Here is an 18,720-nt window from a genome sequence, read left to right on the forward strand (position 1 = left end):
CCATTTTAGTAAAAGAAACTGTTGTATCTTACTTTTTCCTCCATGTATGGCAACTGCAGCCACCCCCTTCAGCAAGAGATACTCATGGACCTTGCCTTTTCCCCATGTATGGCAACTGCTTCAACCCCCATTTTAGTAAAAGAAACTGTTGTATCTTACTTTTTCCTCCATATATGGCAACTGCCATCACCCCCTTTGATATGGATAACTTGTGTATCTTACCATTTCCTCCATGTATGGCAACTGCCCTCCAGTCACTTAAGTAAGAGATTTTCCGGCAGCTTACCTTTCCCACCATGTATGGCAACAGCCTCCACCCCCTTCAGTAAGAGATACTCATGGATAGCATCAACATCCTGCTTCTTCTCAGCAAACACCAAAACCTAGAAACACAAATGTATACATATCAGTGTTCTTTCCAATTCCATTCTGAAGACATGAGAAAAGAGATGTTTGCAAAACAATTTAGGTTCACAGCATACTGTTTTTAACTACTAAGCAAACACACTATGCCTTTAATGCGTAAAGTTACCACCAACTTTGTGGACAATCAATGAGAATGAGAATATATATTGGCATGAAAAGTCATTACAGACTGACTAACATAACCTCTTAACACATTAATCTACTGATATAATATTGAAAATAATGTCAATTAATATAGAGGCTGAGAGCGTTCATAAAGACTTCAAACACAATCTATTCCTTACTGGAGGTGCTGTTTTCTGCAGGCATTCAAGGATATACACAATCTTTGCTTCCTGTTTAACATATTCCACTTCCTGTACAACGTCAAGACTAGCTGCACCTGCCCGTCCGACGTTCACCGTAATCGGCTTGACAAGAGCACTACGTGCAAAGTTCTGTATCTTTTTCGGCATAGTGGCAGAAAATAAAAGTGTCTGACGCTGACCCTGTCATCAATAAAATTATTAATATCAAAGAGCATCACAATAATAGGACAATTGCTTAAGTCTGAATGTAACTTAAACTAAATCTAAATGGTTGGTTTTCAATTCATTGAAAGTAACATGTGCATCTTGTACGTAGTATCACATATTACATAGAAAATTGTGAATAAACTCAATATACTGTGTTTTTTTTACTAATTTGTATTAGCTCAAACGTGACAAAACCTGACGCTTATTTGAATCACTCTCTGGTCCACTTCTTGGAAATACCCTTACTGGTGTAAAACAAGGCAGCATAGTCAAGACCCCTGTGGGGCTCTAACCAATCATTTCCGGACTGTGAGGGACTCCTTACCCACTAGACCACCACTCCCCTCTTAACTCAACATTAAGCTGCACAGGTTAGTGGGTATGTACTAATACCGAGAAGAAGGTAAATGGCTGTGTTATGCAGAGAGGAAATATTTGCAGAATTTGGCCCTGAGATTTCAGCCTGAAGGTCATAGACAACCTTTGCTGACTGCAGCTGTTTTATGATAACTTGTCACGTATCCTCAACGTAATTAAAAAAAATCAAGTTGCATTTAAGAGTTTGTTACCAGTCCATAACAACTTGCACGAATAATACAGTCATTAAATAACCCAAACATTTTACCGATGCTTGGATGCATTGAGTGCCTGTTAAAGAGAAGCTGACTGATTTTTAATGCTAAATGGAACATTACATTTTGGACAGACCCATCAAGCAGTAGATACAATCAGCTGGACACAATCACACAGTCCCATTACCTGGTACATTATGTAGTTGTCTGCCTTGTACAGCTCAGTAAAACTTCAGTATATATACTACTTAATGACCTTTTCAGTTTGCAGTGCTTTCAGTGTTAAGTTAGAACTGTTATAAACAAAACTTAACCAGTCAACGTTTTTGCTTCACTTTAGGAGGCATCTACAAGGTCCATAATTTCAAACAATTAACAGTTGTATATATATTCTTAATTCAGTACTTCAAGAACAGACATATTGCCTGTTTCCCAGGAAAATGAACAATATTTGTTTTAGAAACAAGCGGACTATGATGGTCCTGAATCGCTCACCTCTTCCCACAAGACCCAGTTTTGAGTTTGACGTCGTTTTTTCTATTATTTGACATAGTGACCTAGATTTTGAGCTCATGTGACCCAGTTTTGAACTTGACCTAGATATTATCAAGATAAAAATTCTGACCAATTTTCATGAAGATCCATTGAAAAATATGGTCTCTAGAGAGGTCACAAGGTTTTTCTATTATTTGACCTATTGACCTAGTTTTCAAAGGTACGTGACCCTGTTTTGAACTTTATCTAGATATCATCAAGGTCAACATTCTCACTAATTTTCATGAAGATCTCATGAAAAATATGGCCTCTAGAGAGGTCACAAGGTTTTTCTATTTTTATACCTACTGGCCTAGTTTTTGACCGCACGTGACCCAGTTTCGAAACTGACCTAGATATCATCAAGGTGAACATTCAGATCAATTTTCATGAAGATCCATTGAAAAATATGGCCTCTAGAGAGGTCAAAAGATTTTTCTATTTTTAGACCTACTGACCTAGTTTTTGACCGCAGTTGACCCAGTTTCAAATTTGATCTAGATATCATCAAGACGAACATTTAGACCAACTTTCATACAGATACCATGAAAAGTATGGCCTCTAGAGAGGTCACAATGTTTTTGTATTATTTGACCTACTGACCTATTTTTATAAGGCACATGACCCAGTTTCAAACTTGACCTAGATATCATCAAGGTGAACATTCTAACCAATTTTCTCGAAGATCCATTCAAGGGTATGGCCTCTAGAGAGGTCACAAGGTTTTTCTATTTTTAGACCTACTGACCTAGTTTTTGACCGCACGTTACCCAGTTTTGAAACTGACCTAGATATCATCAAGATGAACATTCAGACCAACTTTCATACAGGTCCCATGAAAAATATGGCCTTTACAGAGGTCACAAGGTTTTTTCGATTATTTGACCTACTGACCTAGTTTTTGATGGCACGTGACCCACTTTGGAAACCTGACCTAGATATCATCAAGGTGAATATTCTGACCAATTTTCATGAAGATCTCATGAAATATATGGCCTCTAGAGAGGTCACAAGGTTTTTCTATTTTTAGACCTACTGACCTAGTTTTTGACCGCACTTTACCCAGTTTCGAAACTGACCTAGATATCATCAAGATGAACATTTAAACCAACTTTCATACAGATCCCATGAAAAATAAGGCCTCTAGAGAGGTCACAAGGTTTTTCTATTATTTGACCTACTGACCTAGTTTTTTAAGGCACGTGACCCAGTTTCGAACTTGACCTAGATATCCTCAAGGTGAACATTCTGACCAATTTTCATGAAGATCTTTGAAATATATGGCCTCTAGAGAGGTCACAAGGTTTTTCTATTTTTAGACCTACTGACCTAGTTTTTGAAGGCACGTGACCCAGTTTCGAACTTGACCTAGATATCATCAAGGTGAACATTCTGACCAACTTTCATAAAGATCCCATGAAAAATGTGACCTCTACAGAGGTCACAAGGTTTTTCTATTTTTAGACCTACTGACCTAGTTTTTGAAGGCACGTGACCCAGTTTCGAACTTGACCTAGATATCATCAAGGTGAACATTCTGACCAACTTTCATAAAGATCCCATGAAAAATGTGACCTCTAAAGTGGTCACAAGCAAAAGTTTATGGACGGACGGATGGACGACGGACACCGCGTGATCACAAAAGCTCACCTTGTCACTTTGTGACAGGTGAGCTAAAAAGGGTACTAAATTGTACCCTCGAGTAACCTCAAATCGTGATACCCTTCATTTCGTGATACCGAAAATATTACATGTAGCTCGCGCACTGTTTTGTTTTCTGACGTCATAACCTGGAAGCCAACTTCAGAAACGTCAGGTCATCTTCTGCACCCAAAAAATGCTCCGTGTAGTACTTGGAGGCGGAGAAAACAGTTTTACTTTCCATACTAACGTGAAATAGTATAAATATATTAATGCAATAATTCACCCTACTTCTTCCATTAGATTATATATAATACATCGAGGTTTCCCTAAAATAGCATGTTGCAGCTGATTGTTTACATTTTGTACAAGAAGGTCAAGGCCTCGGAAGACTGGTTCAAAAGCTTTGATTAATTTAACGAAATGGAGAGAAAAGGGTACTTCCTTATATGGCTAGAGACTCGAAAAGACTTTTGTACAGTGTAAACAATCCTGAAGTATTGTTGTTGGTTAATAAGAAGGTCATGCTCATTTGTTTCAATCAAAGCATGTTATCAATACACAGGTAACAGTCATATTCATTGATAGATTGTTCATAATAAACTTCTTTGTAAAATTGCTGTAGGTATATAGAAGCCCACCTCTAGCAAAACGATAATACATGCAGTATTCTCCAACTATCCTCGGCAAGGCCAACGAGTGTTGATTTGTGCATGCAAATTGAATTATAACAGTATATTTGTGTCAAAAGTGACAGAAAACCAATAAATTTCGAATGTTATAGGGTCTCTGTTATTGTAGTACCTTTCATTCCGTTTAATTCAACCATTTCGCAAAGGTAACGAAAACTGTTCTACCAGTCTAAATGAAAGTCAGTTCCGGTTGATGTTTAAAAATGGCAGCGCCGATCAGTTAGCAACATAAAATACGTTTTGAAACTGTGGGGATAAAACAAGGAAAGATTTTCACTTTTTATCTAAGTAAAATAGTTTGAGCTTATACAATTTTTATTCACGAAATTGCGTGCTGTTTCCTAACCATAACGGAAACTGGTTACTCGAGGGTAATATAAGTGAATAAATCACCAATCTTCATCAACTGTTAAAATCTTTATTCCATAAATTAAAAACAAGAGGGCCAAGATGGCCCAAGGTCGCTCACCTAAGAAACACACCATAACAGTGCAAAACATGTTTGACCTAGTGATTTCATGGAAACAAATATTCTGACCAATTTTCATTAAGAGTGGACCAAAATATTAGTCTCTTGTGATAAAACAAGCATTTTCTTAGATTATGATATGACCTAGTTTTTGACCCTAGATGACCCATGTTCAAACTCGACCTAGATTTTATCAAGGCAATCATTCTGACCAAAATTCATGAAGATCAATTGAACAAGAGGGCCAAGATGGCCCTAGGTCGCTCACCTAAGAAACACTCCATAACAGTGTAAAACATGTTTGACCTAGTGATTTCATGGAAACAAATATTCTGACCAATTTTCATTAAGATTGGACCAAAAAATTGGTCTCTTGCGATAAAACAAGCATTTTCTTAGATATGACCTAGTTTTTGACCCTAGATGACCCATGTTCAAACTCGACCTAGATTTTATCAAGGCAATCATTCTGACCAAAATTCATGAAGATCAACTGAAAAATACAGCCTCTATCACATACAGAAGTTTTTTCTTTGATTTGACCAAGTGACCTAGTTTTTGACCTCAGATGACCCATATTCAAATTCGACCTAGATTTCATTAAGGCAATCAACCTGACCAAATTTCATAAAAATCAATTGAAAAAAACAGTCTCTATCGCATACACAAGATTTTTCTTTAATTTGACCTAGTGACCTAGTTTTTGACCTCAGATAACCAATATTCAAAATCGATTTAATAGATTTCATCAAGGCAATCACTCTGACCAAATTTCATGAAGATCATTGAAAAATACATCCTCTATTGCATACACAATGTTTTTCTTCGATTTGACCTAGTGACCTAGTTTTTGACCCCAGATGACCCATTTTTGAACTCGGCCTAGATTTTATCAAGGTAATCATTCTGGCTATATTTCATGAAGATCAGTTGAAAAATACAGCCTCTATTGCATACACAAGGTTTTTCTTTGATTTGACCTTGTGACCTAGTTTTTGACCCCAGATGACCAATTTTCGAACTTGGTCTAAATTTCATCAAGGTTATCATTCTGACCAAAATTCATGAAGATCAATTGAAAAATACAGCCTCTATCGCATACACAAGGTTTTTACGTGATATGACCTAGTGACCTAGTTTTTGACCCCAGATGACCCATTTTTGAACTCGGCCTAGATTCCATCAAAGTAATCATTCTGACCAAAATTCATGAAGATCAATTGAAAAATACCGCCTCTATCGCATACACAAGGTTTTTCTTTGATTTGACCTAGTGACCTAGTTTTTGACCCGAGATGACCCATTTTCGAACTCGGCCTAGATTTCATCAAGGCAATCATTCTGACCAAAATTCATGAAGAAGAATTGAAAAATACAGCCTCTATCGCATACACAAGGTTTTTCTTTGATTTGACCTAGTGACCTAGTTTTTGACCCAAGATGACCCATTTTCGAACTCGGCCTAGATTTCATCAAAATTATCATTCTGACCAATATTCATGAAGATCAATTGAAAAATACAGCCTCTATCGCATACACAAGGTTTTTCTTTTATTTGACCTAGTGACCTAGTTTTTGACCCGAGATGACCCATTTTCGAACTCGGCTTAGATTTCATCAAGGTTATCATTCTGACCAATATTCATGAAGATTAACTGAAAAATACCGCCTCTATCGCATACACAAGGTTTTTCTTTGATTTGACCTAGTGACCTAGTTTTTGACCCGAGATGACCCATTTTCGAACTCGGCCTAGATTTCATCAAAGTTATCATTCTGACCAATATTCATGAAGATTAAATGAAAAATACAGCCTCTATCGTATACACAAGGTTTTTCTTTGATTTGACCTAGTGACCTAGTTTTTGACCCAAGATGACCCATTTTCGAACTCGGCCTAGATTTTATCAAGGTTATCATTCTGACCAATATTCATGAAGATTAATTGAAAAATACAGCCTCTATCGCATACACAAGCTAAATGTTGACAGACGACAGACGACAGACGACAGACGACGGACGACAGACGCCGGACATCGAGCGATCAGAAAAACTCACCTGAGCATTGCTCAGGTGAGCTAAAAATACAGCCTCTATCACATTTACAAGTTTTTTCTTTGATTTCACCAAGTGACCTAGTTTTTGACCTCAGATGACCCATATTCAAATTCGTCCTAGATTTCATTAAGACAATCATCTTGACCAAATTTCATAAAAATCAATTGAAAAACACAGTCTCTATCGCATACACAAGATTTTTCTTTAATTTCACCTAGTGACCTAGTTTTTGACCTCAGATAACCCATATTCAAACTCGACCTAGATTTCATCAAGGCAATCACTCTGACCAAATTTCATGAAGATCAATTGAAAACTACATCCTCTATTGCATACACAATGTTTTTCTTCGATTTGACCTAGTGACCTAGTTTTTGACCCCAGATGACCCATTTTCAAACTCAGCCTAGATTTTATCAAGGTAATCATTCTGGCTAAATTTCATGAAGATCAGTTGAAAAATACAGCCTCTATCGCATACACAAGGTTTTTCCTTGATTTGACCTAGTGACCTAGTTTTTAATCCCAGATGACCCATTTTCGAACTCGGCCTAGATTTCATCAAGGTAATCATTCTGACCAAAATTCATGAAGATCAACTGAAAAATACCGCCTCTATCGCATACACAAGGTTTTTCTTTGATTTGACCTAGTGACCTAGTTTTTGACCCGAGATGACCCATTTTCGAACTGGGCCTAGATTTCATCAAGGCAATCATTCTGACCAATATTCATGAAGATCAATTGAAAAATACAGCCTGTATCGCATACACAAGGTTTTTCTTTGATTTGACCTAGTGACCTAGTTTTTGACCCGAGATGACCCATTTTTAAACTCGGCGTAGATTTCATCAAGGCTATCATTCTGACCAATATTCATGAAGAATAATTGAAAAATACAGCCTCTATCGCATACACAAGGTTTTTCTTTGATTTGACCTAGTGACCTAGTGTTTGACCTGAGATGACCCATTTTCGAACTCGGCCTAGATTTCATCAAGGCAATCATTCTGACCAATATTCATGAAGATCGATTGAAAAATACAGCCTCTATCGCATACACAAGGTTTTTCTTTGATTTGACCTAGTGACCTAGTTTTTGACCCGAGATGACCCATTTTCGAACTCGGCCTAGATTTCATCAAGGTTATCATTCTGACCAATATTCATGAAGATTAGTTGAAAAATACAGCCTCTATCGCATACACAAGGTTTTTCTTTGATTTGACCTAGTGACCTAGTTTTTGACCCGAGATGACCCATTTTCAAACTCAGCCTAGATTTCATCAAGGTTATCATTCTGACCAATATTCATGAAGATTAATTGAAAAATACAGCCTCTATCGCATACACAAGCTAAATGTTGACAGACGACGGACAACAGACGCCGGACGCCGGACATTGAGCGATCAGAAAAACTCACCTGAGCATTGCTCAGGTGAGCTAGAAATGAAATCAAATCTTATTTGTTTCTTTTGTTTAATAAATAATATATCCTAAACAGTGATTTGTTGTTGAATAAAATCGTTGTTTGGAATTCAGATGCACATGCATTATATCGTAAGGGCACAGCCAGAGTAAATATAATAATACGCGTCCGAACAAGAGATCACAGAGTGATCTTGGCGCCCACCAATGTGTCATTTTTGTGTGTTCCAAATTTCAAGACTTACTCACTAGCTCAAGGTCAAATTTCATTTCCGTACACAACACTGTGCATGTGGTCTAAATTCGAAAGCTGTAACTTGAGAAATGTGGAAGTAGGTCACTAGATCAATTTCAAGGACAAAGTTCTTTGTACACAAAACTATGCATGTGCATCAATTTTGAAGACTGTAGTTTGAGAAATTTGAAAGTAGGTCACTAGGTCAATCTTAAGGTCAAAGTTTATTTCGGTACACAAAACTATGCAAGTGGTCCAAATTTGAAGGCTGTAGCTTGAGAAATGAGAAAGTAGGTCACTAGGTCAAAATCAAGGTCAAATTTCACTTCACAACACAAATCTATGCATGTGGTCCAAATCTGAAGCCTGTTCCTTCAAAAATGTGAACGTAGGTCACTAGGTCAGTATCAAGGTCAAAGTTTGTTTTGGTACACAATCCTATTCATGTGGTCTAAATTTGAAGCCTATAGCTACAGAAATCTGAAAGTAGGTCACTAGGTCAATCTTTAGGTCAAAGTTCATTTCGGTACACAAAACTATGCAAGTGGTCCAAATTTGAAGGCTGTAGCTTGAGAAATGTGAAAGTAGGTCACTAGGTCAAAATCAAGGTCAAATTTTATTTCGGAATACAAAACTATGCATGTGGTCCAAATTTGAAGCCTGTACCTTCAAAAATGTGAAAGTAGGTCACTAAGTCAATGTAAAGGTCAAAGTTTGTTTCGGTACACAAAACCATGCATGTGGTCCAAATTTGAAGGCTGTAGCTAGAGAAATGTGACAGTAGGTCACTAGGTCAAAATCAAGGTCAAATTTTATTTCGGAATACAGAACTATGCATGTGGTCCAAATTTGAAGCCTGTACCTTCAAGAATGTAAAAGTAGGTCACTAGGTCGATGTAAAGGTCAAAGTTTGTTTCGGTACAATTACCATGCAGGTGGTCCAAATTTGAAGGCTGTAGCTTGAGAAATGTGAAAGTAGGTCACTGGGTCAAAATCAAGGTCAAATTTCATTTCGGAACACGAAATTATGCATGTGGTCCAAATTTGAAGCATGTACCTTCAAAAATGTGAAAGTAGGTCACTAGGACAATGTCAAGGTCAAAGTTTATTTCAGTGCACAAAACTATGCATGTGGTCCAAATTTGAAGGTTGTAGCTACAGAAATGTGAAAGTAGGTCACTAGGTCAAAATCAAGGTCAACTCATGTCAAGGTTCATCTTGCCACTCAAAACCATACATGTGGTCCAAATCTGAATGTTGTAGGTTATTGACAAGAAGTTTTAATAAGCTTTTCCATATATAAGTCTGTATGAACCATGTGACCCCCAGGGCGGGGCCATATTTGACCCTAGGGGGATAATTTTAACAAACTTGGTAGAGAACCACTAGATGATGCTACATTACAAATATCAAAGCCCTAGGCTTTGTGGTTTGGACAAGAAGATTTTCAAAGTTTTTCCCTATATAAGTCTATGTAAACCATGTGACCCCCGGGGCCATATTTGACCCTAGGGGGATAATTTGAACAATCTTAGTTGAAGACCACTAGATGATGTCACATACAAAATATCAAAGCCCTAGGCCCTGTGGTTTTGGACAAGAGGTTTTTCAAAGTTTTTCCCTATATAAGTCTATATAAACCATGTGACCCCCGGGGCGGGGCCATATTACACCCCAGGGAAATAATTTGAATCATATTGGTAGAAGACCACTAGATGATGCTTCATATCAAATATCAAAGCCCTAGGCTCTGTGGTTTGGGGCAAAAAGATTTTCAAAGTTTTTCCCTATATAAATCTATGTAAATTATAGAAATAAACAAAGGGCCATAACTCACTCAAAAATGTTGAACCAGTCTGATTTTCAGGGGGACACAACTAGGGTACCAATACATCATTCTGACAAAGTTTGGTCAAAATCCCCCTGGTAGTTTCTGAGGAGATGCGATAACAAGAAATTGTTAACGGAAGGACGGACGGAATGACGGACGGATGGACTGAAGGACGACGGACCACGGACGCAGAGTGATTTGAATAGCCCACCATCTGATGATGGTGGGCTAATAATAAATAGTGATACCTATAAGTATGAGAAGATTTCTTGTTGCTTTACCTTAAAATACGAGAATATCGTTCGGACATCTTCCTCAAATCCCATATCAATCATTCTGTCAGCCTCATCTAAACACAAGTATCTACAGATATCTAACGTGATCATCTTCTTGGCTAACATATCCATTAGACGACCTGGAGTAGCGACCATTATATGTACACCCCTGAAAATATTCAACACATAAACTGGTAGTTACATTTCTTATAGAAAAAATGATAGCCTAAACTGGCATAGTCAGGGGGTATTTGTTGAACTGTAACTTTTACTCTTCCACAAAACCTTCAAGCTGTAATACATTTTTTTTGGCTTTCTGTTAACAGAAATATTTATTGACTATATTATGACAATAAAATCTATATAAGATCTCATGGAAACGTAGAATGCAACCAAACAAAATAAACAAACTTGGATTTACTGAATCTGTTCATGAGAGGTAACGAAATGTGAGCAACACCCCTCATGTACCTTAGCATCTGAATGTGTTCATGAGAGGTAACGAAATGTGAGCAACACCCTTCATGTACCTTAGCATCTGAATGTGTTCATGAGAGGTAACGAAATGTGAGCAACACCCTTCATGTACCTTAGCATCTGAATGTGTTCATGAGAGGTAACGAAATGTGAGCAACACCCCTCATGTACCTTAGCTTCTGAATCTGTTCATGAGAGGTAACGAAATGTGAGCAACACCCCTCATGTACCTTAGCTTCTGAATGTGTTCATGAGAGGTAACGAAATGTGAGCAACACCCTTCATGTACCTTAGCATCTGAATGTGTTCATGAGAGGTAACGAAATGTGAGCAACACCCTTCATGTACCTTAGCATCTGAATGTGTTCATGAGAGGTAACGAAATGTGAGCAACACCCCTCATGTACCTTAGCATCTGAATCTGTTCATGAGAGGTAACGAAATGTGAGCAACACCCCTCATGTCCCTTAGCTTCTGAATGTGTTGAGAAGTAATGATCTGCATCTTTAAGAACTGCAATCACATGCACTTTGGACTTGTATTGTTGTTAGTGACACTAACTTGTGAATCCAATAAAAGGTGATCTTCATAATGATATATACAGGATAATTGCTCATTCCTGTTTAAGATCAAAATATCTTTTTACCAAGTAAACAGTAGATGTAGTATGTTTAATAGTGGTAGAAAATCAAAATCAAGATATCTTCTTTTACAAGTGGGTATGATGGTTGTTTTTGTTTTTTTAATTTGGTCAAAGAGTTTTGTTACTTTATGGTTGGCTACATACTATAACATGTGCCTGCAGATAATGTTCCAAATTAGGTCATAGTTACTGATTTTTCCGTCTTATTTTGAACAGTAGCATCACAAACTGACTATCTTTTATCTTGTACTATATTACGGTTGATCCACAAGTAATGTCATTGGGGCCATAATATTATGTATAATAAACAGAAAACAAAAATACATACCCAAAGTACCTTGATGTATTTGTAATATTTTCAAGAGTTATCATAAAAATATGTTGTATATTTATCAAGATATTGACATACAAATGTATACTGAAAACACAGTAACCACAATGGTTGCACATCACTTACGTAATTAACATTAGAAATTAACATTTTTGTCACTAAGCAGTGACAAGCTTTGGCACTACTCAGCAACCTTTAACTTGAGATTACATTACAAGATGCTGATGGCATAAAAATGTTACTTCACATCATTATAACATCATATGATTTTGCACACTATTTTGATACTTACTGATGACTGTCTCTGTTTTTCTGGCTTTTCTGTTTACGAAACTATCATTATTTTTGCTTGCAGTTGAAATGACACTGGTTGTATACTTCAAAGTTCAAGGTATTTAAAACTAGAGTTGTCACAGCAGTGACGAATTATACCCCCACAATATGGCCTTGTCACAGAACTAAGCCAATGTCAAAGCTGAACTTACTTGACCTTTGACCTACTGACCTCAAAATCAATAGAGGTCATCTGCTGGTCACGATCAACCTCCCTATGAAGTTTCAAGATCCTCTGCCCAAGCATTCTCAAGTTATTGTCCGAAAAAGGTTTAAATGTTCAGGGTCACTCTGACCTTTGGAACTCAAAATTAATACAGGTCATCTGCTGGTCATGACCAACCTCCCTATTAAGTTTCGTGATCCTAGCCCCAAGCCTTCTTAAGTTATTGTCCGAAAACAGTTTAAATGTTCCGGGTCACCGTGACCTTGACCTTTGACCTCAAAATTATTAAGGGTCATCTGCTGGTCATAACCAACCTCCCTATCAATTTTCATGATCCTAGGCCCAAGCATTCTCAAGTTATCATCCGGAAACCGACTGACTGTTTCGTGTTATTGTGACCTTGACCTTTGACCTACTAGCCTCAATGTTGAACTTGACCTGTATTCAATCATGTTACACCTGTGTACAAAAATTTATGATCCTAGACCCAAGCGTTCTCAAGTTATCATCCGGAAACCTTTTAACTGTTCCGAATCACTGTGACCTTGACCTTTGACCTACTGACCTCAAAGTAGAACTTGACCTGTATTTCATGATATTACACCTGTGTACCAAAATTTATGATCCTATGCCCAAGCGTTCTCAAGTTATCATCCGGAAACCATTTAACTGTTCCGAGTCACTGTGACCTTGACCTTTGACCTACAGACCTCAACGTCAAACTTGACCTGTATTTTATGATGTTATACCTGTGTACCAAAAATTATTTAAATCGGTCAAGCCTTTCACGAGTTATCATCTGGAAACCGTTTTACTGTTCAGGGTCACTGTGACCTTGACCTTTGACCTACTGACCCCAAATTCGAACTTGACCTGTATTTTCTGATGTTACATCTGTGTACCAAAAATTATTTAAATCGGTCAAGCCTTTCAAAAGTTATCATCCGGAAACCATGAAAACCAACGGACCGACCGTCCGACCAACCGCCAAGCTCACTCCTATATACCCCCCAAACTTCGTTTTGTGGGGGTATAATTAAACAAGTTAATAATATTTACACCTGTAATCAGAGTTGAATAAGCATACATCTTGATATTGTGATGAATAACTGCGCCACAGACACAGTGTGTCAGGTTTTAGTAGTCGGTGCGAGGTGTTACCAACGGTTAGGGAGGTAGTTTGCACCACCTGACAATGGCTAATCTTTACCTTGGAAACTAGCACTTAATTGTTTCCTTATTTATTTTTGTGTGTGTATTTTTTGTAGTTTTTCTTTATATTTTTTTTCACTGTATATACATTATATACTTAAGCATGGTTACATACTATTTACACCTAAATCAAACACACACCACAAACATTCTGTCCACAAACATAACTAAATTTGCACCGCTTTTCGTCAGGCTTTATCACATATACGCAGGTATATATGATGAACAAAATATCGCAAGTATTTCAATGCTTGGCCACCACAAGCTTTAACCAAGAACCATTCAAAACCAAATAATAATCTCCAAAACTCAGAGCAAAATATATATTCGAAACAATACACAACCAAACTGCAGAAAATCAATTTATACACCTCTAAAACTAAAAAAAAACAACATCAACACACAAATTCAAACAAGCAACCAAATTAAACATCAAATTCACAAAAGAACCAACAATTCCAACCACCAACAAACAAAGTATTAACTTTAAAACAAACCACAATTAAACAACCAAACAACCAAAATATTCGCCGAACAAATCAACAATTATGTACAATGAAATGTACTCCACCAATCTCCAGTAACCAAATCAAGAAAGAAATCTTTACTTTAATAATTGAGCCACCAATTGTATCTAACTAAATTCAAAACTGCATGTATAACACGCAACTTTCTCTCGCTAAAGTGCGAACAAAACTGAACTGCTATAACATTCTAAAGTATCTTTTAACAACTCCCGTGTATGACCCAGTTATCACGCCCTCTCTCTACTGCAGTGAATATTTTATCAGCGAGGAATAATGTAGCAACATGTAAATAAAGATAAACTTTTTTTCTCTCTGCATACAGTATATATTTCCAACTTATGGTTTAACTGTGTTTTGAAGCAAGCAACGACGAATTATTCTGACACAGTGACATTAGTTCTGGATTAACCCTCATAAATATAATGGCTAAATATATCACTGTCAATCTTCCAAACGGAAAGTGTAGACATTTACCTGCTAATTACTGACATCTGTTCTTTGACAGCTATACCTCCTATACAGAGGGCAGTTCGTAACGGAGGAAAACCATCCCTCTCCAAGTGGTCACAATACTCTCGGATAATCTCATGTGTCTGTTTAGCCAACTCTCTCTACAACAAACATTGAATATTTAAAGATTTTCTTTCTCTATGTAGATTTTACAAAAATAAATTTTCCTCTGATTAATGACACTAATCCGGTAACTACTTTAATAAATCCAGGCAGCACTTTACTTTTGTAAAAACTCTCCTGTATTTTAGAACAGTCAGTAAACCATAGCAATACATTACCATTTTATTTGTTATATGCTTGTGAAAATGCTGACAGAATAACAAGAAATTAATTTCCAAAACTTTCAAGTCTGTTTTTTTTTTGTTTTTTGTGTTTTTTTAGTAGAGACACGTGTTCACCACCTTTGAGATGAAATAAATGGGAAATAAATTTGTCCATAAGGACATAATTCTGTTGAATCAGCCCAATGAGAAGTCCATGAAAGTAAATGTCTAAACAATAATTATGACTTCAAAGTATTCATGATACTATCATTTATGTGACGAAGCCATTCAGCTGACATATGGAAGGTCAGCAGTTCTACCCGTGTGCCTGGTCATGCCTGAAATAATGCTCAGAGGGGCACCAGGGATCCCTCTCCACCATCAAAAACTTGAAAATCACCATATGACCTATAAATATGACAATGTGAGGTTAAACCGAAGAAACAAATTCTTGTAACTAACTAGAAGTTGTGACAACTCATACATATTTCACATTGTTCAAATTCACTGTTTAACTATGTTACCATATCTTTACATACCGATGGACAAACAATTAGACCATATGGTCCTTCATTACTGATGAACGGCATTCTTTTCTCCTGCTCTAGAACAAACATTATAATGGGCAATGTGAACACTAATGTTTTCCCTGAACCTGTAAACGCTATTCCTATCATGTCTCGACCAGATAAACTGTAACAGAAAATAACAAGTACTTTACAAACAGTTTCTTAAACTCTACACCCCTGCACATTCAGTTATACTGTCTACATAACATTTTGTTTGCTGGGATAAAATTTAATATTTTGTAGTCAAAACAAATGCAGATAATTCCATCAGGATAAAGACAAGAGCTGTTGGAGGACATCAACGCTCGACTATTCAACAGCCTTGTCAACTGAATGAATACAAAAGTCGAAAAAGGGGCATAATTTTGTAACAAGAGGGCCATGATGGCCCTATATCGCTCACCTGAGTAGAGTTAATTGCTTGATCTATTTTTTAGCTAAAGCTTTAACAAGAGGGTCATGATGACCCTGGATCGCTCACCTGAGTAATATGAGCTATGTGTTTCAAATGTCAAACTGATGCTAAAATATTAACAAAGTAGGTCAGTAGGTCACATTTATGGTCACTGAAAGTCAGTTTTAACATCGGTGTGCTAAACTGTACATGTCATCCAAATTTCAAGGCTGTATCTTAAACAACAAGAAAGTAGGTCAGTAGGTCAAGGTCACAGTCAAGTGATCCCTAATCGCTTGGGGTCATCAGGTAATTATAATTAAACAGTCTAGGAAATATGATCTGATAATTTTTTGAAGTATTTTTTCCTATATAACTCATAATTATAAGGGCTGGGCCCCTTTTCACTCCAGGGGCATAATTTCAACAAACTTGTTAGAGATCCACCAGGCAATGCTACATACAAAATATCAAAGGCCTAGGCCTTGCATTTTCAGGCAAGAAGATTTTAAAAGTTTTTTTCCTATATAAGTCTATGTAAAACTTGAGACCCCCTGGGGCAGGGCCTCTTTTCACCCCTGGCGCATAATTTGAACAATTTTGGTAGAGGACCACAAGGCAATGCTACATACAAAATATCAAAGGCCTAGGTCTTGTGGTTTTAGACAAGAAGATTTTTAACAGTTTTTTACTATATAAGTTTATGTAAAGCTTGTGACCCCCCGGGGCGGGGCCTCTTTTCACCCCTGGGGCACAATTTGAACAATCTTGATAGAGGACCATAAGATGATGTCACATGCGAAATATCAAGGCTCTATGCCTTGCGGTTTTGGACAGTTTGGAAAGTTTTTCCTTTCGGTTGCCGTGGCAACCGGAGTTCTGCATGGAATTAAATTCTTTGAATAATTTTGAAAGGGGACCATCCAAGGATCATTCCTGCGAAGTTTGGTGTAATTCTGCCGAGTGGTTTTCAAGAAGAAGATTTTTTTAGAAAATGTTAACGGACGGACGACACACGACGGACATTGAGCAGTCACAAAAGCTCACCATAAGCCTTTGGCTCAGGTGAGCTAAAAACAAGATAATAAGGAGAGTGGGTCAAGGTAAAGATTATGCAAGATTACTTTTGAAATCTGTAAAAAAAATATTACAGGTGGTCCAAATCCTTTTGCTGTAGCTTAGAAAACAAGAAAGTAGGTCAGTAGGTCACACTGATGGTCACTGAAAGTCTGTTTAAAGATCGGCATGCAAAGCTATACATGTCATCCAAATTTCAAAGCTGTATCTTAAAAAACAAGAAAGTAGGTCAGTAGGTCATATTCAAGGTCACTGAAAATCAGTTTTAAGATCGGTGTGCAAAACTGTACATGTCATCCAAATTTCAAGGCTGTATCTTAAAAACAAGAAAGTAGGTCAGTAGGTCATATTCATGGTCACTGAAAGTCAGTTTTAAGATCGGTGTGGAAAACTGTACATGTCATCCAAATTTCAAGGCTGTATCTTAAAAAACAAGAAAGTAGGTCAGTAGGTCAAGGTTACAGTCAATGACCCCTAGTTACTTGGGGTCATACGGTAACTATAATTAAACAGTCTAGGAAATATGATCAGATAATTTTTGAAGTATTTTTTCCTATATAACTCATATAAAAACTTGCGACCCCCTTGGTGGGGCCTCTTTTCACCCCAGGGTCATTACTTGAATACTCTTGGTAGAGGACCACTAGGCAATACAACATACTAAATATCAAAAGCCTAGGCCTTGCAGTTTCAGACAAGAAGATTTTTGAACTTTTTTCCTATACAAGTCTATGTAAAACTTGGGACCCCCGGGGCAGGGCCTCTTTTCACCCCAGGGTAATAATTTGAACAATCTTGGTAGAGGACCACTAGGCAATACAACATACTAAATATCAAAAGCCTAGGCCTTGCAGTTTCAGACAAGAAGATTTTTAAAGTTTTTTTTTCCTATATAACTCTATGTAAAATTTGGGACCCCCGGGGCAGGGCCTCTTTTCACCCCAGGGGCATAATTTGAAAAAACTTCATAGAAGTCCATTAGATGATGTTACATGCCAAATATTGAGGCTCTAACGCTTTTTTGTTGTTTTGGACAAGAAGATTTTCAAAGTTTTCCCACTATAAGATCAATGTAAACCATGTGACCCCCAGGGCGGGGGGCCATATTTGAACCTAGGAGGATAAATTTGAACAATCTTGGTAGAGGCCACTAGATGATGCTACAAGCCAAATATTAAAGCCCGATGACTGTGGTTTTGGACAAGAAGATTTTAAAGTTTTTTCCTTTCGGTTTGCCATGGCAACCAGAGTTCTGTATGAATTCAATTCTTTGAACAATTTTTAAAAGATGACCATCCGCGGAACATCCCTGTGAAGTTTCATCAAAAATTGGCCTGGTGGTTTTAGGAGGATGTTGTTTAAAGGAAAGTGTGCCAACGCCGACGGACTGGACGCTAAAGTGATCACAATAAGCTCACCCTGAGCCTTTGGCTCAGGTGAGCTAAAAATGGGAAACAGGGTTATGGAACCTGCACAGTGCTTATCGGCTCATGACAGTGGACAAGTGTGTGAAGTTTCAATCCATTCCCAGTAGTGGGT

The 18,720-nt window shown here is 37.4% G+C and overlaps 1 protein-coding gene across 2 annotated transcripts in view; it reads right to left on the reverse strand.

Moving 5' to 3' along the window:
- LOC123546484 (probable ATP-dependent RNA helicase DDX41) overlaps positions 1-18,720 on the reverse strand; it is a 46,793-nt gene that overhangs the window by 4,079 nt on the left and 23,994 nt on the right. For both annotated transcript variants that reach the window (XM_045332785.2, XM_053550821.1), the window contains exons 8-12: positions 15,681-15,834; positions 14,840-14,976; positions 10,683-10,845; positions 711-914; positions 287-383 (exon numbers count right to left, since the gene is read on the reverse strand). In XM_045332785.2, coding sequence (XP_045188720.1) covers positions 287-383; positions 711-914; positions 10,683-10,845; positions 14,840-14,976; positions 15,681-15,834 — 755 coding nt within the window. The remainder of the gene's footprint in view (positions 1-286; positions 384-710; positions 915-10,682; positions 10,846-14,839; positions 14,977-15,680; positions 15,835-18,720) is intronic.

This window comes from Mercenaria mercenaria, chromosome 9 (assembly GCF_021730395.1).
Source record: "Mercenaria mercenaria strain notata chromosome 9, MADL_Memer_1, whole genome shotgun sequence".
In the NCBI taxonomy this organism is placed as follows: Eukaryota; Metazoa; Mollusca; class Bivalvia; order Venerida; family Veneridae; genus Mercenaria; species Mercenaria mercenaria.